Consider the following 25,021-nt stretch of genomic DNA (forward strand, 5'->3'; position numbering starts at 1 on the left):
TTCTTGTATTCCTTACCCAGTGAGGAGTCTAAGGCTAATTGCCACTTGTCACTCTAGAGTATATTTCATCTGCATCTTGGTTGATCTGTTACACTCACCTGGTAGAACCCCAACTCTGATTAAACTCAACCCTCTCTCTACTCTCTACCTGCATTCAGGCAGCTGATGATGGCTGGAAGAAAAAAATGTTGGTGCTGAGTGGTGTTACTTGAAATTTACCTTGACCCAGCTCTGGGACCATCCTACTATACTTCTTCCCTGGTTAACTTACTTTCCAACTCTCTGAGCTGATTATTACTTTGTTTCAAAACTACCAAAGGCTTCCATTTTGTTAAATTTAATGGTTTGTTCCCAGTCCTTATCTAATTCAATCACTAAGCAGCATTTGACACTGCTGCCCTTTCCTCTTTGAAACCCTTTGTCATTTGGCTTCTGGGACATCTACACGCTCCGCCATCTTTCTCTGTCACTGCTACTCCTTTCAATCTCTTCTGGATCCCAGGGGTGGGGTGTTCCAGGGCTCGGGCCTCAGTCTCCTCTCTTCTTTCCCTTTTCTCTAGGTCAGAGTTTCTCAGCCTTGTTACTATAGACATTTTGCGCCAGATCATTTTTTTGCTGTGTCCTGCGCAGTGTAGGCTGTTTAGCAGTAACCCTGTCCTCTTCCTACCAGATGTTAGTAGCAACCGCACACCAAACGCCCCAACCTGTGCCAATCAAAATTGTATCCAGACACTGTCAAATGTCCCCTGGGGGAAAAAAAGTCACCTGTGGTTGAGAACCACTGATGTAGGTGAACTCAACTGCATAACCCCACGGCTTCAAATGCCATCTAGGAGATGAGGAGTTGCAAATATATAGCCCAAGCTCAGACCTCACCCCAAAGCTCAGACCTGTATATACCATGGTCTTCCTGATCTCCTTATTTAATACTTGATGAAATCTTAAAAGTCATAAAAAAAGTTTTTTCTCCCCTTCCTTTCTCATCACTTATCAACAAATGAAAGGTTTTCAGAAAAGAATTTAAAAGTATTAGCTTTCCTTTCTAAATGACTTTTTTTTTTTCCGTTTAGATAATCCTAAACATAAGTTTTATGGAGAAATTTAATCATATCAAGACACTAATGGAATAGACTTTGATTAACTTCTGGCCTATCTTGCTAAGTTTAAAAATGAACATGTTCTCACACATCTTTAATGTAAATGAACACAAGTTGTCTTGACAACTCATAGACTGGGCCACTGAAGGACTATAAAAATTATAAATATTTTAAAAATAAGCATAGTATGTTTAGCAAAACATTTCCCAAAACAGAAAATCTCATCCATTTTAATAATAAAACTAAAGGAAGTAAACTGTAGCACTTGTATTTTAGAACTGGAAGAGAGAGTGGTTGAGCCAATTAAGTGGGCAGAACCACTTCTGTAATAGGAGGCTGTCTTGGGCATTTGTCTCCTCTCCTGAGGAGTGTGGGTGGAGTGATTCACCCACAAAGGCACCTGCATTCTTGGGCTAAGATAACATGCAGCTTTTCACATAGAGTGGGTTTCTAAGAAACACGCACCTTGCCCTCTAAATCTTGAAATGTTCAGAGAACGTGACTCAGTTGGACTTCCTGCTGAAATGAGGTTAAACAGAAAATCCTCTCAATGTGAACACTTTCTAAAATGTTTTAGCGTAATCATGGATGCTGCTCAAGAAAATGCAGTGGATTTGCAGGTAATACGGTTGGATCTAGTTGGTGACGTTGCTTGTGTGGTTAGTCCCTCTCCGACAGCAAGTAAGTTTAAGGAGCTCGCTCAAGATGCAGAAGGGGACAGAACTGTCTCTTCAAGAACACAAAATGAACGGAGCACAGTAAATGCTATTTACCTTTTTTCTCTCATGAACAAAGATCAGTAAATACCTATTGGGCAACCTTTCATACATTAATTTTCCCTAAATATCCTGATACAGATAGTCTACAAAGGATGGAATGAATACATGCTGATCTCAGGGCATACTCTGGAAGTCTCTCTCTTTTTTAAAATAACTATCTGGTATTAGATTCTTCATATGCTTCTTTGCCTGTTCCAACAAGTGGAGCATCCAGACTCACAGATGATCTGGCCAAACAACTGTTTCATATTAAGGAGTAAAGCCCACATGAAACAAACAAACAACCACTTTTTATCTGCCTTAACAGTTATCCTAGCAAAAAAATAATGCTAACTAAGTATAGTTACCTGTCTGGGCACCAGGTCAGCTATAGTATATGTAGTTCTTAAAAGACCCATTTTGGCCATGACACCTACATGTTAAGATGGAACTCTTCCATGAGGCCAGATGGACACTCACTGTGTACTTAACAACCTGAAAGTTAAATTATTGTAGGGAGGGTAAATATTTGGTTCTTCCAGAGCTACCTTCACGTTGAATGTTATTTCCTCCATGACGTACACGCGTTCAGGAAATGCTTTAGCCACCTCCTCCACACTGTTGAAATATTGCACTGGCTCCTTTATATCTCGGTCTTGTTCCAGCAGCTTGAATTGTCCTAAAATACATGATAAACGGAAGAGATGTGAGATGTTTACACTGGACAGCTGTCACCGTGGCGACAGCATCTCCTTTCCTTACTCCCACTCTTCCTTCTCAAAGGCTTCTGATCATTATCATTCTTCTACCATGACAGGAGGTTTTCTTAAAACTCAGCTTAAAAATGAAAACAGACACGTATTTCCCCCCCCCCTCTTTTTGGCTTATAGTTTGTTACCAGAGGACCAAAATCAAACTGAATGATGCTCACCTGTAATTTGATCGCAAAGTGAAAACTTACTGTTATAATGGTCCCTCATATTGTTTTTCGCAGTTAAGTCACATTTGTTATTTAGTGGTAATACATATTATACTCTAAAATTAAGGCCGAGTGGCCTGGGAGAACTAATTGTTTTAAATTAGCATTTTAAAAATTTCCCAATAGAATAAAATAACGAATCCTCAGCTTTCACAGATGTCTTTGGTTTCAACAATACATGGGCGATGCCGAGGGGTCCTGAGCTGCTATAACATAATCTGTGCTGTTGCTGTGGTACAAGTGTGAAGCCTGAGCACAGAGAGGCTGGAGCGGCGGGGGGATGGTGAGCCTCCTTCCAATAAACGGACCACTTGGCATCTGCAGCAACATGTGGCTTCCTTCTTTCCTTTTTTATTGCTGTGTGTGAAATGCATGACAGCAGAATACACTATCATGGTATCGCTACTTTGGGGGATTTTTGAAGAACTTTGAACATATTCCTAAAAATGTCAAGGGCCTATTATGTTGTTTATACATTTTTCAATATTTATGATACTATTGCTACTTTGTAGAGGAGTTGTTTTCAGTTTAGAATAAAAGACTATATACAATCAAGTCAATGACAGTGTTTCTTAGCAGTCATTTTCTGAATGCTGTTTACAACGTAACACTTGAGCAACTTGAAAACGAATTAAAAGCTATTCTGAGGCAGATCTCTCAGCATGCGTCTATGGGGTATCAGGCAGAAGTAGGGAAACTTTCATTCATACTCTCAATACATTTTTTTTTTTTTTAGTATCTATTAGGTGGAAGCATTATTCTAGATGTTGGAGATAAATCAGTAATAGACCAGACAAAAATCTGTCCTCCTGAAGCTTGCATTGTAGTGAGAGATAGATGATGAACACAACAAAGGAGTAGAGTATACATGTTAGAAGCTGAGAAGTGCTATTAAAAATAGAGCAGGGGGAGGAACAGAGAGTACAGGGTGGCCAGAGTGGGTGACCTTTGATGTCGCTGGGAAATGAGTTCTTCAAATTCTAAATATAGTAACAGTCTACACAAAGACCCTCGGGAAGATGGATGGGTACCTGCTCGGCGTGCTGCCAGTGTGGCTGGAGTGGGGTGAGTAAAAGGTAAGAAGGAAGAGAAAGAAAGTCAGAGAAATAGCAGGTGGTCAGACTGCATGCCTTTGAAGAACTGTAGCTCTTTATCTGAGTGGAATGGGGACCCACCGGCGGAGAAGAGGGATCTCATCGATGTTACGGAAGGATCACTCTAATTGCTACGTTGAGAACGGACTGTAAAGGTGCCAGGCACAGAAGCAGAGTTAGGAGGCTCCTGCCATAATCCAGGTATGAGATGGCAGGGGTTTGATCTCAGTGAGAAAGTGTCAGGAAGCTGGCCTGAGCAGCTAAAGAAACAGAGGGGTGTGGGTAAAGTCAGGGGTTCAGTCTGGACAGGTGAAGGCTGCGATATCTAGTAGACATGCAAATGCAAATATCCCAAAAGCTCTTAAATGGACATGTAAGTGTGCAGGTCATAAGAAAGGTCTGGCTGGAAATAATACATCCAGGAGTCAGCATCAGCACCTAGATGATACTGAAAGCCATGGTCCTTTAACGATGATGACTGTGGGCTTAAGTGTTGGCAGAGAAGACGTCTGAGGTTTCAATCCCCGAAGACTGAGAAGACCTTGCCAGGGGAGGAAGAAGAACATCCAGAAGGAGTGCGTTTTAGAAGCCCGGTGATTCGAGTGCTTCAAGGAGAAGGAGTGAGTGATGTCAAATGCTGCCGACAGGACAGTGAAATGAGGACTGAGAACTGCTGGATTTAGCTGTTTGTATTTAATTTGGGAACTTTGTATTTGGGAACTTTGATACGAGCACTGAAACAGTTTGGGCCAGAAACCTGACTGAATTAGATTTAAGAGAGACTGACTGACAAAGGAGGACGGGGAATAATAAGAACGGACACCAAATGATGTTTTGGGGAGTTCTGCTTGAATCGGGTAGCTAAAGGGATGAAGTGGAATGGGATCTAGGGAGTGTTTCTGTTTTCCTTACTATGATGGATGCTGACAGGAATGGCCAGCAGATGGTGAGAAGAATTACGGGCGCATATCCTTGTGTAGGCAAGGGGGACATCGGTGTGAAGGGTCTGGACTTCAACAGTTCGTCTGGATCAATTTCAGTGACTGTTGTGGGAGCTCCCTTTTATTGCTTCAGTATTTCCAGCAAAAGTCAGAAGGAAGGCATCAGTTGAGAGTAAGGTTGAGAGAGGAGGTGTTGGAAAGTTAAAGAAAAGACTGTAAAAAGTCCAGTGAGAGTGAATAGCAATATGACTGCTGGGCAGCCATAAGTTCCCCCTTGAGGTTCATGGTCATGAATTAAAAGTGAAATCAAACAGTCCAGTTTTGTGTTTTTCTCCAGCTAATGTCTGATTCACAGGGGCTGGCGTGGACCAGGCAGAGATTTGGATTCCGCCAGGCTGGTGAAATTGCCAAGTGAGTGTGAGATGTGAAAGAGGGCAAACGAATCAGGATTCGTGCAAGGGCGTGAATATGACGACTGTCCATGGAACTTGAGCTGGACCAACAATGTGGGAGGGAGAGGGAGGATGAAAAAAGTAGTGGGATTAATGGATGGTAGGTTCTGATGGAGTTGATTTCTGGACTTTGGAAGGAATGAGCTCAAGAGCCAAGCACAAGAGAGTGGTCAGAGAGTGGCACGCATGTAAGTGAGAGAATGGAAGCATGCAGTACTTGGTGATGATGTATTCTAGGGAGCAAGCGTGGGAGGTAAGGCTGAGGTAGTGAGAAAATAAGGAACTGAGAAGCCAGGAGCATCAGAAGGATTGTATATGTAAGCATTGAAATCCCCAAGAAAGAGGAGAGAAGTATGGCTGGAAAGAATGGCGTGGAAGTGAGCCGGGAGTGAAAATTACGGAGAAATGAGGAAGGAATCTTAGGTAGATGCCTGTGACAGTGATGGGTTAGTGGGTGATCCAGTCTGATGACAAGAGGTTTACGGCTGAGAGTTTTTAGGGAGGCCTGAAGTGGAATGAATGGTCAAGGTTGTAATGAAGAGCACAGAGACCAATTACACCCCCTCCACTTTGGGGCAAAAAATAGAGCTGCTGAAGGGGTGGGGGGTGTGGGGGGTTGGGCTTCAGGGAAGCCATGTTTTCAGGGCATATCCAGGTTTGTATTTAACAAGAAGAAAGTCATTTCGGAGAAGAGTTTAAGGGTAGAGGGATTTTGCTGGCGATGGACCTTGATGGGAGAGTTTTCAGGAGTTAAGGGACAGGTGATGAGGACAAACTGCAGGACACACCTGGACATACTATAACGGCTCGTATACCTTTTAGAAGTATATAGAGGTGTGAATGATACATTAGAAAATATAGTCAAAATGTTATGTCATTTTCATAAAAAAACCCAGAATTTTTTAAAAATCAAAAAGATTATGGCAATTTCAATATACATATTTAAATAAAATCTGCCACCGTAACAAATTAAACTTTTCATTTGTCTCTGGTCTACTTAGTCATGTACAAATTCTTAATTATGATGATGAATCTACAGTTTTATAGTGTTTTTCCCTATATTTGCCTACATTTGAACTATTTTTCTATTCTTACACAAATAGTCTGAGTTAGACAAATGCCTAATTTAAGTACAAATGGTACCACTTACAAGTTTTATGACACTGACAAATTTCTAATCCGTCTGAGCCTTGTTCCCTTGCCTATAAAGTGGGGACACTTCAAAGGGCTGCTGTGAGGATTAACTGAGATGACTCACTTCAAGTATTTAGCACAAGTCACCATTTAGCAACTCTCAGCACCCTGTCCTCATCTCAAGACGCAGCGATTTTTTCCTTCTTTTCAGCTCACATTTTTAAGGTAACTTTTCTAGAGTGGGATTATTAAATCAAAGGGTATCACACAATTCTTTGCATTTGACATGCATGGCTATATTGCTTTCCAAAATATCTAAATCAATTTATATTTCTGCCAGTAGCTTACATGCGTCCTCGTTGGACCACAATCTCCCAGCACTGTGTATTCTTTTAAATTAGATAATTCAATGGGTATTAAACAGCATCGCTTTCCTGTGTTAACCTGTATCTCTTCGAAGATCAGTGAAGTTAAACAGTTGAATTATTCTTGTGCAAATAACTGTATAAATATATAGTAAGTATATTTGATACAGTCTTAATTTCTCTTAACTCCTGGAGACATACCTCTAAGAGTCTATTGGATATTTATACTTGTCCTATTAGCATCAAATTCAACTTGTCTAAACTCAGGAAAGCACACTGCCTCGCATGCAATAGGTGATTCATAAATGTTTACTGAACAAAGAACAGAAGATTACTTTAGTCCTGGGATTGGCAAACAATGAAGCAATGTATTAGTAAATGCCGGTTTTCAAAGTTATCTGTAAAAGGTGAACTAAATTACTATCCCCAAAGTTTGTTTGCTTATGAACAGTAGATGAATGTTTCACTCACCAGAGTAAGAAAGCAATGGTATATTATAGATCTGCTTAAAAGTCATTATCTGAATACTGTACAGAACCTCAAGGAATACTTTTCAGGACCAATCCAACCAACGAATAGATAAGCAGTTGAAATTTTCTTCCAGGACGAAATAGGCAATCTTTCAGCATCAGGATGTGATATACCAAGGGATAAAAGTAGTTGTCAGGGAGAGTTCAAATTTATAGGTCCATTGGGTTGGAATATCCAGAACCATTTGATAGAGACACCAGACACTTGCCAACATTTCCAGTTCTCTGTCATTGTGATTTTTATTTTTTAATTTGGTAGAAGGACAAGGAAAGACATGACAGATTTGGTACCTGAACACAATTCAAGCAGCTGTCTGTTATTAAACCAGGTATAATTTATGAAAACCTATTAATGATACCATCATGTCATTACTATGAAGTAATTTTAAATTTGTGATGAGCATTTTATAAAAAAAAAAATTTTCTTAACGGGAATCTGTATGTATGCCAAACACTCATTAAGTGGTCTGCAGATGTTCAACCTCTAAGCTGAGAAACTGCCTGAAACCTACACAACTAAGTTCCATCCTGTCCTTTGGCAATGCACTCGTAGGCCACGATGCGTCACTGCACCTGAACACTTCTGTATCAAGTGAGACATTACCCTGTAGAACAGTGCTGCCCAATAGAAACATAACGCAAGCCACATACACAATTATATATTTTCTAATAGCCCCATTAAAAAAGAGGTACAATTAATTTTAACCATGTTTTATTTAAACCGATACACCTAAATTCAATGTAAGAATCATTAATAAGATATTTTACATCCTTTTTTTTCCACATAAAGCCTTTTAAATCCTGTGTGTGTTTTACACTGTGGCACACCTCAGTTCACAGTAGCTACATTGCACGTGCTCAATAGCCACACGTGACTGGTGGTTGCTCCATTAGACAGTTTGGGTGTACACTATGCGTTCCCTTAAAATTGTGATTGCAGATACTGTTCAAGTCCTTAGACAAAGACCAGGTGATAAAGTCCTCTTAGGGAAAAAATGTATCTCCTGACAAAATAGAATGCTTTCTCTCATGAAATAAGATCTTTGAAACTCTTATATTTTCTTTTTCTTGCCCTGTTTGTCATGATTGCTGATATTTTGGTTCAAATAATAGCACCTGGGTTTCATCTACTTCTGTCCTTTTAACACCATTTCTCTTCTTTCCCAGTTTGGGGGCTTGTTCTTTAAGCATCCTTTAGTTAATTTTCTATTGTATTTGTGATCTTATACTATTAGCATCCTCAAATATATTTTGGCTTATGGGCCAAATAATCATACTTGGTATGGCTGTGGTGTCAATATTAAGCTGTATAAATTTGAAATTTCTTGTCTCACCTGGGTTTGTCATTTGGACAAGACGACTTCAGAATCACATACACATGGGAGCACTTAACAAGAAACTATTCTGAGAACAATTAACATAAACAGAGGAAGGAATAAGAACAAAAATAAAGTCAACAGCTAAATATGACCAAATGTTACAAGTTTTAACATTTGAACATATTGTACATCAGAAAAATAGATTCCTTTCAGTCATTCTTTTAAATGTTTATTGACTATCCAAGAGTCAGTTCGCTTCTCTCTCCTCTTTTCCATAGTTTCTTTACATTGTCCTGGAAGATTTTACTTTATACCATTCTTTGTATACATATATTATTATTTTACACATTTTTCTGTCACATGTTCAATTATCTAAAACCAAATAATTATCTTACATTTCTTACACCCCACAAATGCCTTTAAAATCTAAATATACCAAATGTCTTAATGTAATGTTTTAAATACCGGGTATTTAAAACAGTATATATTGCAGAGATTGACAAACTTGTTCTGTAAATATTTTAGGTTTGTGGGCTAAATGGTCTCCGTCACAACCACTCAACTCTGGTGATCAACTCTGGTGATCTATCTCGAAAGCAGCCCCTGACAATACGTAAACAAATCAGAGCAGCTGTGCTTCCATCAAACTTTATTTACCAAACAGCTAGCATGTTGGATTTGCTGATGTGTCCTGCTGCAAGGAGTGGGAAGGACAGATGAGAGTAGTGACAAGAAGACAAGTCATTAGAAGCGAAAATGACCAGTCCTTACGTTCCAACACTCCTAAATATTTACACCGAGGTCTCTTGTAAGGTATTTGAAACCACATCCTAAGTTGCCCCATGTTTATCTTAGAATGGCAGTTTTTCCTTTCAGTAGGAGCGTGAAATCACAAAGTGGAAGCTATAGAAGTGGACTGTATTGGGAGAATAATACAAATGACCAGCAAACATGAATGCCCACATTCTCTTACTGTATTTTACAAGACCAAATTTCTCCGAACTTTTCCTTAGCTTCTATCCTTTTATAGAAGAACATGACACTGCCAGATTTGTCAACGTGAAGTACTCTGGGAAGGATGCTAAGCTACTGGGTTGCTAGCTCCTCTCTGACGGCTGGCTGTAGCCTGGAAGTCAGACTGCATCTGAGTCCAACCTAGGAGACAATCTAAGAGTTAAGAGCCAGTTCCCTGCCAAAATCGGGAATCGATTTACATAACACATATTCCCACAACCCCCACACAGAGGAACTAATTTTTTAACAGACCGTTTCATGAATAACAGAGTCTTTGTGCCACCAAATAAAAACATTAGCAGATCCTTTGAAACATCTGTTCTGAGATGTTACTGTCAAACTCTGCTCTTGGAAAGGGAGGAAACTGCATTGTCTTTCCACAAGCTTTGATGATTTCAGAAAAAGTCTCCACTGTGAGAACTGTTCCATCGGTAGGACACCAAAATTCCCAGAAACAAATTCAACACCAACGACATGCTCATTGATTAGAGTTTAAATAAATTTAAGGTAATATTTAAAAAGCAAAGATTGTTAAATACAGTGCACTGCTTTCATGATGTGCTTCCGAAACTACATTACATAATTAATATGTTGACAAAAATAATTCTCATCCAGAAAATATCCATCTCTGTGTGTGTATCTCGCAAAACAATCATAGTGATTTACCTCCAAATGGATACGCATTAAACACAGTGAAGAGGCCCAAGTCTTACCTGAGGCCTCTGTGTACAATGCTGAAAGAGCCATACTATTAACACTCTTTTTTACTTAGAGGGAAAGGGTCACTTGTCAGAAATGAAAAATGGAAACAAATTTTGCTAATTAAGAAAAGAGAGCAACAATGCTGAGACACGTAGAAATAACAGGGAGAATTAGAAGTGAGCCAATTCAGGTCTGCCATGTTTGTTATTGGCTGGGAAGTTACGGTCAATGGTCTGTGGGAAATAAGTTCCATGCGACTAGTAAAGATGGGGCTCCCTATGATTTGTGCTTCCCCGGCCCCCATCCTTGCTGGTAATGAGCACAGCCTGTGGTAAATCTTCTTTTACAGCTCTGCTTTTACTGTGTGCCATCCCTTCAGCACAGTGGTCGACTTTGTGTGTGTAAATAAAAAGAAACGAAATGAGAGCTGAGCCCGTTAGTACCCATAGGTGAGCCCGTAAGTCAAGCGAACAACATTCTACTGGTGTTTACCTCGTTGCAGGAAGTAGCAAAACGCTGCATCAACCAACACAAAACGAAGAAACCTTCGAGAAAGCAGCAGCAATAAAAATGGCACCGGAATACCAAAGCAGTCTGAGAATGGCTAAAATGAGCAAAAATTTCTACGAAAAAGGAACCTCAGAAGGTTGAAAATGGCACAACCCTGTCTGTGCTGTTCAGTATGGTACTACAAACGGCATAAAGTTGGTGTTGATTCAATAGCAAATGAATGAATGAAGTCTTCTCACTTCTCTAAGTCTTTCAGAAACAGGCCACCAACATTAAATTTGATGGTTTCAAGTTAGTTGTGCACATGAGATACAATCTGGTTCAAATAACTGAACCTTAAAACCACTGGGCAATTTCCAAAGGTGAAGAAATGAACAATTCTCAAGTCATAGGAAAAACAAACCAGTTGCCATTTTTCAGGAAGCAAATAAACCTGGACAGGAATCTGTACTTATACTCAAGATTTAACTTTACAAATACTTTTGTATTTTTTATCTGTATATATGCATGAAGGCTGTTGTTTCTATAAGGTTAAAATGTAAAAGTAGGATTACCAGGTAAAAGATATGTACTTTGTTATTTTGAACGGCACCAACCAATAATATGTTCCCTTTCAAAAAGTTTATGTAAATGTTCACTTCCACCAACAATGCATGAAAACTCAAAACACTGTGGGTGTTGGTGAACCCTTAGCTTCCATTTTCTTGAGTAATGTGCAGAGTTTTAAAGATTACTTAATATATGTAACTGCCAAAAAATTCAAATATTACCAGAGGGCATAGGATGAAAAGCAAATCTCCTTCCCGAGCTTATCCCCAGATCTCCTCGCAGAGGTAGCCCCTATCATGGCCTTGTATTATCCATCCATCCAGAGAGCATGCTCCATAGTCTATCTGCATACACAATGCCAGTCTTCTCAAAACAAATGGTAGCATTCTGCACGCTTCTTTTGTCATTTGATAAAAATCTGTGTCATTCTTTTACAGAGCTGTACAGGATTTATTCTACACCATGCAAATACTGTAACTAATGTAACCAGTCCTCTACTGATGGGCATTCAGATTTATTCCAACCTTTTGTGGCCATAGTGATGCAGAAGTTAATATCCTTGTACTGAAGGCTTTGTGTACGTAATGCAAGCACAGGCGCACCTCATTTCATTGTGCTTCGCTTTACTACACTTTACATATGTTGCATGTTTCACAAATTGAAGGCAAGACCCTTCACCAGCAAAAAGATGACGACTTGCTTTACTGCAGTGGTCTGGAACCAAAGCCACAATATTTCTGAGGTATGCCTATACATTGGTGGGAAATGCCTAAATGTGGAATTGCTGGGTCAAAGGGTAAGTGCATTTGTATTTTTGATAGACATTGCCAAACTAATTTTCATAGAGTTTGTGTGCATTTATACTCCCACCACCAATGTGTTTCCTCATATCTTTCTTAATGGTTTATTGCCAAACTCTTTTTTTTATTATCATTGCCAATCTGAGAGGTGAAAAATAGTATCTCATTGGAATTTTAATTGCATTTTATTATAAAGATGTATCTGATTATTTTTATGATAATTAAGCAATTTATATTTCATATTCTGTGAATTTTCTGTTCATTTTCTTATTACCAATTCTTGAAATTTCTGCTAATCTTAAGCATAACGTAAAAAATAAAAACAAAAACTTGAAATTCTACAACACAGCATTTCCTATTCTAAAATCTGACTCCCTACCTCACTTATAGTTCGTTCCTAAAAGTTACGATTTGATGGTAATGGTGGTAGCGGGGCGGGGGGCGGAGGGGGGGAGAATGAAAGTGGAATTGGGAGAAAAGAAAGGTAAAGAACAAATCTCAGCACACAGACTCAAAACATATAACACATAACAAAACATAAAAGAATAAAAATTAAGTGAAGCCAAAGAACAGAAAGAAATCATCAGCCCCAAAATAATGAATTTCATAGCGGGTATTTCTTTCTCCATCTGAGATTATATAAAACAAGTGGTCAGACGATTACTTTCAATTATGAAATTCTATCCTCGAACTTAACTGGACGATGCAAAACTAAATCATTCTAGTACTCATATTCTAACCAGCCAAGCTACTTCACATCATGCAAATGGTTTCCTTATTATTCTTTGGAAATTGGGAAAATTACATTTTTCATTGCTTCTAATTGTTTAGTTGCTTCTTCAGAATTATCAGACATTTTCTGGGGCACAATTATCATAAATGAGATGGAAGCTAAAAAGGTTTTAGATTTGCACATGGTTGCTAACATGTTACGGTGGAAATCTTGGGGTCATCTTCACCTTTCTTCTTCTCCTATACTCGTTTTCCCATAAGTCTTGCCCTTTCTTTCTTTCAAAGCTCTTTGCCCTCAGCACTCACTGCTACTGTTCTGGTTTCGATCCTTATCACTTCATAACGGTATTACTGCTTCGGAGTTGAACCCCATCGCCATGTCTGCCTTACATCATAACTCTACTCATCTTAAAACACAACCTGAGTGGATTTCATCTCACTCAAGAACCTAAGTGTTCAATGCACATTTGTAGAATAAACGAATAAAGCATAATAGCTGTTCAATTTCTAATCCAAGCCCAGGCGCCTCTGCCTTAGCTTTCAAGTGCCTCCACGATCTGATCCCACTCTTCTTCTGCAAATGCTTCCCCCACCACCAGTGCAATCCACATTCATACTCTCCCCTTTGCCTGTGCTCACGTGCTTTCTTCAGTATGTGCAAAACTATGGATCCTTTCAGTGACATTCTAAGTTCTGTGCATGACTGTCTTCCCTCTTATTCTATTTCTTCTCCTCCTCTCCCAGGGGACCCCCCTATTATTTTAGCTTCAGTGACCACCTGTAAGGTGACAATATACCAACATTCCCTCCAGCCAGATTGCTCTTGAATTCCACATCAGTCTACCCCACATCTGGTGCCTATCTCCAACAGCTCTCCCACAGAGATCTCAAATTTGGTATCTGCAAAATGAAACTCATCTTTTTACTTGAACCACGCAGCCACCTAAGTCAGAAACCTGGGTGGTCATCCTTGACCTGGACCTTTACCTAATCCCTCACTTCCTTTTGGTGTTAATTCAACTCCATTCCCTTCCCTGTATCAGTCAATTCCTTTTTATCTCTACAACTAGTGCAGAGTCCCAACCACATCATCTCTCACTGTCGCCAGTTTTCCTACTTGATTGTTTTGCCCCTTGACCTCCATTCCAGGAAACCATCCTTCACACTAGTGCTTAACAGGAAAATCAACCATGTGTTAAATGAGGGTAACTGGCAAAGAAGTTAATTACGATAGAACTATTGATATTATTGTGGTGGGCTGCAGGAGCAGCACGAAATAAACGGGGGATGGTACAGGGAAGACGTCACCATGGAAGGCCTGAAGGGACAAGGGGAGGGGCTTGTTACCGGAAGGAGAGAGTTATGTAAATATGGTCGCCTTGGGAAGGGGAGATAGAGCTATTCCTTGCTGATTCTTCAAGGGAAGAAGCCAGGAGAATAAAGACCTTGACCTTTCTCTTTTTGCCCATCTCCTCCTACTGGGGCTATGTATTCATTGGCTGAACTCAATGGAAATCAAAGGGCATGAGAGTCTAGGATTTAGCCTACAGGTCAGCCACAGGGTGGAGGCAGTAGAGAATGGATTGGGGATGTGTGCCCTTCCATCCTGATTAAAAGACTCTCATGGCTCTCTACCTCCTATAAAGTTTAACTTCTTAATGAATATACAGGACCTCACTCCCCTCTCATAATGCTAGAACCCACCTAGATCCACCCATGGTGAACTATGCCTCTTCTCATACTGAACTTGCCCTACTGAAGCCACCTGAAATGCTTCTTCTCTATTCCCAGGTTTGGTCAATCTATGTATCCAGAATCAATTCACTCATCACCTACTCTATACAAACACCTTCGTATCTCAGGTATGTAAGTGACCACCCTATTTTATGATTTCATTATCTATCTACAGATTTTCATCTAAGCATGTATAACATTTTATTGGCCTTATTTGTTTACATGTTTACCTGTGTACACTAAATAGTAAACTCTCTAAAGAAAGCAGGGGATGTGCCAATCACCTTTTTATTCCCTGTGCCCAATACCTTGCAAGACATATAGTAGGGTACTTAACCGATGGTTGAATGAGGGAGTGGATTGAAGCACCAGCTCAAGTCCAGTGTCATCCATGAAGCTTTCCCTGACAACCTCAGTCCATGCTGATTGTCATTCATATTTATTACCAGGGTTTAATGTTTAAATATTCCCTACTTATTTCACCTGTTTTTTTGTACTGTTTTCTTAGACCACAAGTGCCCTGACAACAGGAATCATATTTTCTGCTTCTCTGACAGCACAGTTTGAGTCCCTACTAGAAACTTAATAAATGCTTGCTTTGAGGCGTAGGCATTTAGAGCAGGATGGAGATTTATATATATATAGTAGATATCTATATATCTCTCTATATAAAGTAAATATCTATAATATATATATATATATATATATATATATATATCTAGATATATCTAAATCAAATATTTACGTGACCAGAAGAGTTGTGCAAATTGGTAAAAACGATAAAAACGTGGAGATGGCCATCTCACAGCTCTAACACCTGCTTATTTCCAGAGGCAGGAAATCTAGGTTTTATGTAAATATGTCCAGTTTTTAATAGTTGGCTCAGATGAAACATCTCATCTAACCCAGGGACCTCTCTGCATTTCTAAGAGAAAAGAGGGCAAAGCTGTGGTTTGACCAAGAGCTTATGATGTCATCACCTGATCTATGTGAGTGAGTGATGATCTGTCAGGAAACATCCACGAAATTTAGGTGGGAAGTCCAGGCTCTCATTCTCCCTTAAATCCAAACCATGACCTGAAGCGGGAGGCCTCTGTTTACAGCTTTTGGCGTAAGCATTATGAGCAAGCTCATTTAAAACACACAACGTTGACAGCTTCCTGCCTGGATGTATCCTGAGTTTCTTTTACTTCTGGCCAGCAAATAGATTCAATCTAAAACATGGTAACAAAGGATGGTAGGCCCTGTCTGACTCTGAAAGCCAGAAGATGTTAAATGCCAGCCCTGACAAAGAATTAGAAGATAGAAGAGAGAATTACATACCGAATGACCAGCTTCTTGAAGAAAGAGACCTGATCAGATGTGGAAAGACAAAACAGAAAAGAAAGAGGGACTGAGCCTCTGGACCAGAGCCATCTCAGGAAGATTCTTTACAGCCAGCCTGCTTTCACACACACATTACCTCACTCAACAATCCACAGAGGTGGGTGGGGATTATTAGAGATTTTATTTATGAGGAAACTGAAGGTGGCAGAGATTAAGGAATATGCCTTTGGTGGGTAGCAAATCCAGGATTGTAACTCATGTGTTCTGACTTCACCTCCACCTTTATTATGCTGCTTCCCCAAAATGTCCCTCTTTAGGATGAAGTCAACAGTGTGAGGAGCTGGCTATGCCTTGTCTGTTACTGAAAAAAATACACCAAAGTCTGTAGGAAGAAGGGTCATTTACTATTTATATTTGCAATACATTCTTCTCTGATAGAGTCTGAAATTTGCATGTCTGCTATTCAGATTTGTTTAATCCCCAGAAGGACCCTGGCAGTTGGTTAAATGATAAAACGTGTCTTCATTTAAGTGTAACTTTAGAGTGACTGAAGCATGGAAGGTACATGGTGTCACTGAGAATTCACTCCATTCTTTGGGGTGAGCACCTTGCTACTCTTCTTAATCTCTGGCCTTGTAATTAATTGCCAGGATGAAACAGCTGCTTCTATTAAGGTTCAAAAACCTACATTTTAAAAACCCAGGTCCTAATAAGTAAAAAGCAATTTTACTTGAGGTAGGATCCTTTTGGAGACATATAAAATGATCTATTTTTCTACATAAAAAAAAAATTAAGAACAGCAAAACTAAAACTTGAACTTCTATCTGTAGAATTTACAATCATATATTATAAAAAGTGAAGAGAAAAAAAAGGTGAATAGAAAAAGGGAAGAGGAAATGAGGAGAAAGGGAGATATGGAAAGACATGCAAAAAAAGAAACAGGACATAAAAATCTACACAAGGAAAAAAAAAGTTATACCCAGATAAACACGATTTCAATCCAGATCAAGCAAAGGAAGACCACACCAATGCAGACAGACAGAATATGTATGCACACAACAATGACAGACTTTACAGTTATGTTGCCATCTTACAACTACAGGCAAAAAGTAAAGGCGTACTTGTACCGAATCAGACTTGAGGTCTAGGAGTTTTCAATACCATGGTTTTTATGATATACGCTTTTTTTCCCTTGCCTTATGGAAGCATTTAAAAAGGAAAAAGAGAGCCAAACTGCATGTCCAAAGTGTGGGGAGGGTGAGGAAAACACTCAAGGATTTGAACATTCCACTATTATTTCTCTATTGAAACATGACCCTATTCTTGGCTCCTTATTTGCTCCCTTTTCCACAACCGAACAGTAAACTCCCACACACCAGAGGAACCACAGAGAAGAGACAATAACACAAGCAGCTGCTCAAGCTGTGGTTTTCATTAGGAAAAAGAGTGCCTTGATTATAAGATTTCGTTTTTAACCTTTGGGCCCAAACTGAAGTGATTAAAACTCCATGTACAGAAACACGAATGGTTTCTTAAAAGTCCGATTAGAACATTTTAATTATCGGACTGTTATTATTATGAGTCCGATATAATAATAAATTTATTGTTTTTTATTAATACATTTATTATTATATCAGACTCATTATTTTTTTATTAATAAATTTATTATTATATCGGACTCTTATTATAACTGGGAGGTGAGGAGAACAGCCTGAATTTTAACACCCACCTTGGCTTAACGCATGGACTTGGATATGGGAAAGCTAGCAAAAACACATTTAAAAACCTATTGTATAGGTTCTAATTTGCATGTCTGCAAAGGTTAGGGATACATTTCCACCAAATTCTTTAGCTACAAAAAGCAAGGCAATCAAGGCATGAAAAGACACAGAGGAACCGTAAATGCATATTACATACTATATGATTCCAACTATATGGCATTTTGGAAAAGGCAAACCTATGGAGACAGTATGAAGACAGTATGGTTTCCAGCGATTAGTGGGAAGGAAGGGATAAATAGGTGGAGCACAAGGGATTCTTAGGGCAGTGAAAATACTATGTATGAGATATAATAGTGGACACTTGTTATCATACATTTGCCCAAACTCACAGAATGTACACCACCAACGGTGAACCCTAAGGGAAACTATAGCCTTTGGGTGATAATGATGTGTCAATGGAGGTTCATCAATTGTAAGAAACGGACACTAGTAATGAAGGAGGCTAGACACATGTGGGGGTAAGGGGTATTTGGGGGACACCTCTGTATCTTCCCTTCAATTTTGCTGTGGTCCTTAAATTGCTCTAAAAACTGTCAACTATAATTGAAAAATAAAAATTAAGAGGGAGAAAAAAAAGCAAGGCCACATCTTGAAGGTTTGCATTTGATAGAAGTGCAGAGCTAAGGTATGACACCCCCAGAGCCAGGCATGTTTTGTTCTCGGGGCTCAGTACAGGGTTGTGCTTCCCTATCAGACACGCACTCATCGGGTATCATGTTGCTTCCCATAGCAGTAAAGGGCCTAAACTTCTGGAGATGACATCCTGGCTTTAACCTCCTATTGTGTAATTCTGGTTAAGTCATAATTGTCTACACCTCGTCTGTCTCCTAGTGCTATAATATAATACAAGGGCAATAAAACCAACACAAGTTATTGGGATCATTAAACATACACGTGTCTAAAGGGCTGACGTAACACGATAGGTGCCACATGCTGAGGAAGGGCTCAGTGAACATCAGAGAGAACTCAAATGTGACAATGATATCTCCTTGTCATGAATGAAAAGGAGTACCATCATGCTATCATTCTGAATTTCTTACTGGTTAGGGGGAAAATGTTAGCTCCTTCTTACATTAATCCTGGAAAAATTCCTCCAGAAGAGCCATTAAAAAGCATTCTAAATTTGACACAGCTAAATAAGTGGCACAACTGGTAGTGAGGTAGGTGGGATAAGAAGAGAGGAACGAGGTGCAGAAGATGGGGATTTAAGGTGGTGCACGACCTCATTAGAGACCTCGTTCTGGAAAAGATTGAGAAGGAGAGATACATGTTATCTTTTCTATGACAAGCTGCCTAATGCACCTGCTGCTCAATGAAGAGCCATTCCAGTTGAAATGTCTCATGCTTACAATATAATTACGCTAATACATTTGTGACCGCAGTGACTGTGGATGAGTCCTAGGCTCCTTAGCAATTTGTCAAAACTGCAGGGAAAACGGAAACTCCAGTAAAATAAAAAGGCCCTATACGACTGAGAGGCCCTCATTCTTGTCAAATCTTTCCCTTTTAATTCAAGAATGGAGACGCAACAGCCATGCTGGTTGCTCTGAGACTTGGGGGGCCCATTTTTGTTCAAGTGTGCAGTGAACAAGCAAGCTTTCCAATAGTAAATACATACCTTTGTCCTACACTCCAGAGCCAGCCAATTGTTTTCCCCTCCACCCCCTCACACAAGAACTACTCTCTTGTTTTCTTTAGTCTTTGCTGACAAAATGACCCTGCTCTTGCTCCCTTCTTCCAATATACTTCATTTTCATCAAAATGCCTCCCCTTTTCTTCACCACAGACCTAGCTTATTGAGCATTCTGTATTGCCTTTCAGGTTTTGTCCCTATTCCATGGTAAACAGGCTGGGGTGCAAGCACAGGACTTTGCTCAGTAAAATATTCCATCCACCAAGGGCAGTTATGTAAACAGGGCTGCTTCTGGCAGGAATGCCTGATGGGATAAACAAGGCTGGAGGGAAGAAGTTCTCTTTGGGAGGAGTGGCTTTGTCGGCACAGAGATACGTTTCAAATAAAAATATTCTTGTTTCTGATGTGAGATCAGGCTTTTAATAAGCCTAAACCACTGGGGGAAAGTTAAAAAGAGCAATGAGGACTGAGTCAGCAGCTCTGATTTCTGAAACTGTACTAAGGAGACTTTTTCATTTTCTGGTTTTACAATTTTTATTTATTTAAAAATAAAACCCCCCAAACATTTAACGTGCCAGGGATAGCAGAAGACGATTTTAAGAATTTATAACATCTACGAATCTATGTAGATGCTGAATGGAAATTAGGGCCAATAATCTATCAATGAAATAAAACACGTAATCATCAGAAAATTAGTATAGCTGTACCCATGTTGATGTTTAGTGCTGATACTGTCTTCATTAATATTTGGTCCATTGGAAGAGTGATGAAAACGCAGTATTTACTTTGCAAACAAGAACATATATAGAAAATGCACTATACTAAGGTGATGATAGCTCGTAATGAAGAAACCAGGTATCACTAAAAACAAACAGGAATTGCAATAGCTGAAGCTGGGCACCAGCGACCAGTACGACAAGGAGAGTGCCTACAAAGTTAATGGGTTTTGTTTACAATTTTACTACAAAACATAGTGTGACTGGATACTGAATGTCTGAGCCCAGGTTCTTAGCATGAAATGCACAACATGCTGGTCAGGTATTTCTGTGTAAGTATAAACACATCCTCACTTAACAAGATATTACTTAGGTTTGGTTTGCATTAATCGGAGGTACCGTGAGTGGTGGACAAGAGCCAAGTGTGCATCTCAGCCCTGTGCCGTAGTAGACGTATAACCTTGGGAAAAGGGCATCTCTCTGGGCTTCCGTTTCCTCAGGTATTAAACAGGGATGCTAATACCTACTTCATGGGATTGCTGCAAGGATTAAATGAGACCATGTATACGAGATCAGACAATTAAGTTCGTGAATGCATCCTCTCTGGGCTTCCGTTTCCTCAGGTATTAAACAGGGATGCTAATACCTACTTCATGGGATTGCTGCAAGGATTAAATGAGACCATGTATACGAGATCAGACAATTAAGTTCGTGAATGCATCCTAGAAAAAGTGCGACCTACCTCATTGCTGAGTATCACGACAGTCACCTTTGAAGTACTCCCCTTGAGAAGCTACGCACCAATGACACTGCCTAGTCCATCCTTCAAAGCAATTTTGGAACTCATTTTCTGGAATGGCCATCAGAGCTGTCATCGGATTAACCTTTGATGTCCTGAATGTCATCAAAATGCCTTCCTTTCAATATTTCCTTTATCTTGGGGTAAAGAAAGAAATCATTGGGGGCCAGATCAGGTGAGTTATTTGTTTACTGGCTGCAAACTCCCTCACAGACAGTGCCATGTGAGCTGGTGCATTGTCCTGATGCAAGAGCCATGAATTGTTGGCGAAAAGTTCAGGTCATCTAACTTTTTCATGCAGCCTTTTCGGCACTTCCAAATAGTAAACTTGGTTAACTGTTTGTCCAGTTGGTACAAATTCATAATGAATAATCCCTCTAATATCATAAAAGGTTGGCAACCTTGTTGCAATAAGTTCGCAAACTTAATTGTCACATCTCGTACACAATACTCAGCAAGGACAAGTGTGTACTTCATTAATAGTAAGATAATTAATACTACTGTTTTATTATCAGAATTTAGTAACCGAATTAAAAATAAAGGCTGAACTAATTTTTCCTCTCTATTTTAGCTATTAATCAAAATAAAACAATTCAAAGAATAGTTATGTAACTACTACTCTGTTCAACGCAGCCTGCAAAGTGCTGAAGATATTTCAGGTACTCAGAAAAACAGAACTCTCCATATTTCTTTCTCTTTCATTTACATACACGTTTGAGTTTTTTCAATGCCTATCCAATTTTTAAGATGTCAATGATTTAGGGTGGCACATTTATTTGGTATGCTTTGTAAATAAGTCTTAAATCCAAAACAACTGGATAGTTGATAAATTGAATCACTAAAAGATAAAGTGGGATGGGACCTGAATTCACGCTGGTGGATATGGTTGACAACCTGTAGGTGGAACCGACACTGTCAACAATAGTTTCTTTCAGCAATTATATTGTATCTCCACCTGGGGCCTGGCTGAACCTTTCCAAGGCTGGGATAAGGGTGTGTTGACATTGTTTTCATGAGTGTTATTTTTACTAGTCATCTAGTGGCTGCTGCTTCTTCTAGACTTCTGAGTCATTTCAACTAATACAAACATTTTTGCGGAATGAATTAAGTTTGAGAGGGTTAGGGAAACGGAAAAAGAAAATCTTTATATGATAAAGATTACTGGAAAAGACTACTTAGTCTTTGTTGTTGGTAAAACTGGCTCACTAGATGGAGAAAAACTAAAATGAATCCCTACCTACACCACCCACGGGCAGGGCAGGGCTTAAAAAAACAAACTATAAGGTAAAACAACGTTACATTCAAATTAGAGTTTTGTTCAATGAAGGATATTGTGGGAAAAATGGACAGGTGATAGAAGAGATGATGCTTGCAAAGTCTAAAATTGAAAAGAAACTGAAATCTGCATTATTCAACGGAATCCTGCAAATCCCCCAAAAAGAAGCCACTGCCAAAACAACGAAGGGCCAAGAATATGAACAGGCAATTTACTAAGGCTATTCTAAAGACCAGCAAGCATGTGACGAGACGCTGAACAGTCAAATAAATGTCAATTAATAGCTATTACTTCACATCCATTCGAATGCAAAATTGTAAATCCCTTATGTGGGTAAGGGACCCTGTTGGGCTGTGGTGGGAGTAAGGCTGGGGCAGCCATTCTGGAGCGTGATCCAGCACCATTGAGTCCAATGAACTCTCCACATTTCTAAGAGTCAGCCATTCCACTCCTGTGTCTGTATCCCAAACAAATGTTCACACAGACCATAAGGGGAACACATGAAGATGCTCACGACAGGATGATTTTCTTGCTGCCCACCCTTGCAGTCCATACAAACACACAGCAACAAGAATGAATTTTAAAACATAGTATCTTTAAAACAATGCTGAATTTTATATATATATATATATATATATACACATATAAGTATATATACATATATATGAAATTTAAAACAATACAGTTCATGTAAATTTAAAATATCTGCACACAAATCATTACACTTTTGTAAAAACATATCCCAAGGAAAAAAGGCACAATAAACACAGCAGAATGGTTGCATATGGGAGGGTAATGTACTTTTAGGATGAAACAGAATAAAATAAAATCTTCCCTTACACTTTTATTTCTAGAGAGAAAACTCTATCACTAGTATTCTTTCTTTTAACACTTATTTAATGTATCAAGAAGCAAAGAAAGGGTTGGCCCAGTGGCTCAGGTGGTTGGAGCTCCAAGCTCCTAATGCCGAGGTCGCGGTTCGATTCCCACATGGGCCAGTGAGCTGCGCCCTCTACTGCTAAGATTGTGAACAACAGCTCTCCCTGGAGCTGGGCTGCCATGAGCAGCCTAAGTTTGGTGTGAGCTGCCGCCCGCTACCGTGTGCTGCCAGGAGCAGCCCGTGGCCAGCGTGAGTGGGAGCGCAAGGCTCATAACTCCAGCATGGGTCAAGGAGCTGTGTCCTACGCAACTAGACTGAGAAACAATGGCTTGAACCGGAGTGGGGTAAAAAAGGGTGGAAAAAAAAAAGGAAAGAGTGAAGGATGGGAAAAGGAAGAAGAATTAGGCCAAGCATTAGGTTTGATCAACAAATTAAAATGTTCTTTTTTGAAACAACAGGTGCCTTCCACCACTCTCTACAAAATTCCATATAGGCCCCCAAAGAGATACACTCTGACAACTATACCCGAGCCTTTGGAGGTGAATGGGAAAAACCTCCCAACCTAACCAAGTGCTTTGGCTCACACACAAAAACCTATTCTTCCTTCTTCTATTTGATCATTTCCACCAAATTGATGACATACATATTTTCCCCCCTCTTCAATTCTATTACCATTCACTGTAGGGGTAGCAAAAACGTAATCATTTCAAGAACATTTCTTCCTTGAATTAAAAAAACCCCCACAAAGAATGTTTTTTGGAATTATAACATAACCTGTGGGGACAGAGCCCCAGAGAGCAGTTTCCAGGCTCTTGGCCTCACATAGAAAGGTGCTGGCTCAGGTAGTAAATGGCCATCAACTAGCTATGGCTAGTTGGCCGTCAGCTGTAACCAGTGAGCCATTGGCCACTAATATAATTGCTGTCGCTACGCTAGCAGAAAATGGGGGCTAGCAAGAAGGTTGTGGCTGGCAAGCGCATAGTGTGGCGGAGTGTGGATTGCAGATAGTGTGGCTCCTGCCTCCTGTGTCTCCAACCCAGCCACCAGTGAGACTATAGTGGTGTGACTCCCCTATTTATGGCTCTGTGGGTGTTCCTTTTTGGTCTCACCATGTCCTGCGTTCTTATGTGGGGAGTGGAACTAGAGACCCCAGAAAGAGACCCCACCTGTCACCCTGCAAGACATAACCCTTTCTGCATTATACTTCACTCCATACCAGTGAGAACTTCTCAGCTGGTTTCAGAGGTTGTGAAGAACTGAACATAGCTCTACCTAGACCATGGATTCCTAAGCAGATCAAGATGAAATTACTAGTCCTATGGAAAACAGGTGAGAACTGATTGGAACAGCTTCTGGGGATGTTTCCGAATGTATCTTAAACTGTTATATATAACACTGTGTAAAAATATGAATGTTGGCAAAATACATAGTGGACTTACAACCTCATTGTAGAAGCAAACTATTAATACATGAAACATGAAATAAGAAAACGAGCAACACGTCACTAAAACCTAAAGGAGGCACATAACTAGTTCTCATACAGCGTATATCCGGATCACCTGGAGGGCCTGTTAGAACACAGACTACAGCCCCATCCCCGTCTCTGACTCGGGAGGTGTGGAGCAGGGACTGAGAAGCATTTCTAACAAGTTTCCAGGTGACGCTGGTACTTCCAGTGCCCACTTTACACCGTAACTTAGAACTGCCATAAACTATTAGAGGAGAAATACATCACAATGGCATTGTTGGGACAGAGAGAAACTGGACACTAGGGAGACAGACCCTGAAGGTGGGTTGGCCTTTGGATAAGCAGAGAATATGGAGATGGAAGAGAGGGGAGCAAAACACGCAGGTGGAGAGACTACCTGAGCACAGGTAGAGCCGTGGGTGGGAACGATAA

The 25,021-nt window shown here is 39.8% G+C and overlaps 1 protein-coding gene across 3 annotated transcripts in view; it reads right to left on the reverse strand.

Moving 5' to 3' along the window:
* The window catches only part of GAREM1 (GRB2 associated regulator of MAPK1 subtype 1), a 182,046-nt gene that overhangs the window by 31,319 nt on the left and 125,706 nt on the right, over window positions 1–25,021 (reverse strand). For all 3 annotated transcript variants that reach the window (XM_033087331.1, XM_033087330.1, XM_033087332.1), the window contains exon 3: window positions 2,404–2,534. In XM_033087331.1, coding sequence (XP_032943222.1) covers window positions 2,404–2,534 — 131 coding nt within the window. The remainder of the gene's footprint in view (window positions 1–2,403; window positions 2,535–25,021) is intronic.

This window comes from Rhinolophus ferrumequinum, chromosome 19 (assembly GCF_004115265.2).
Source record: "Rhinolophus ferrumequinum isolate MPI-CBG mRhiFer1 chromosome 19, mRhiFer1_v1.p, whole genome shotgun sequence".
Taxonomy (NCBI): Eukaryota; Metazoa; Chordata; class Mammalia; order Chiroptera; family Rhinolophidae; genus Rhinolophus; species Rhinolophus ferrumequinum.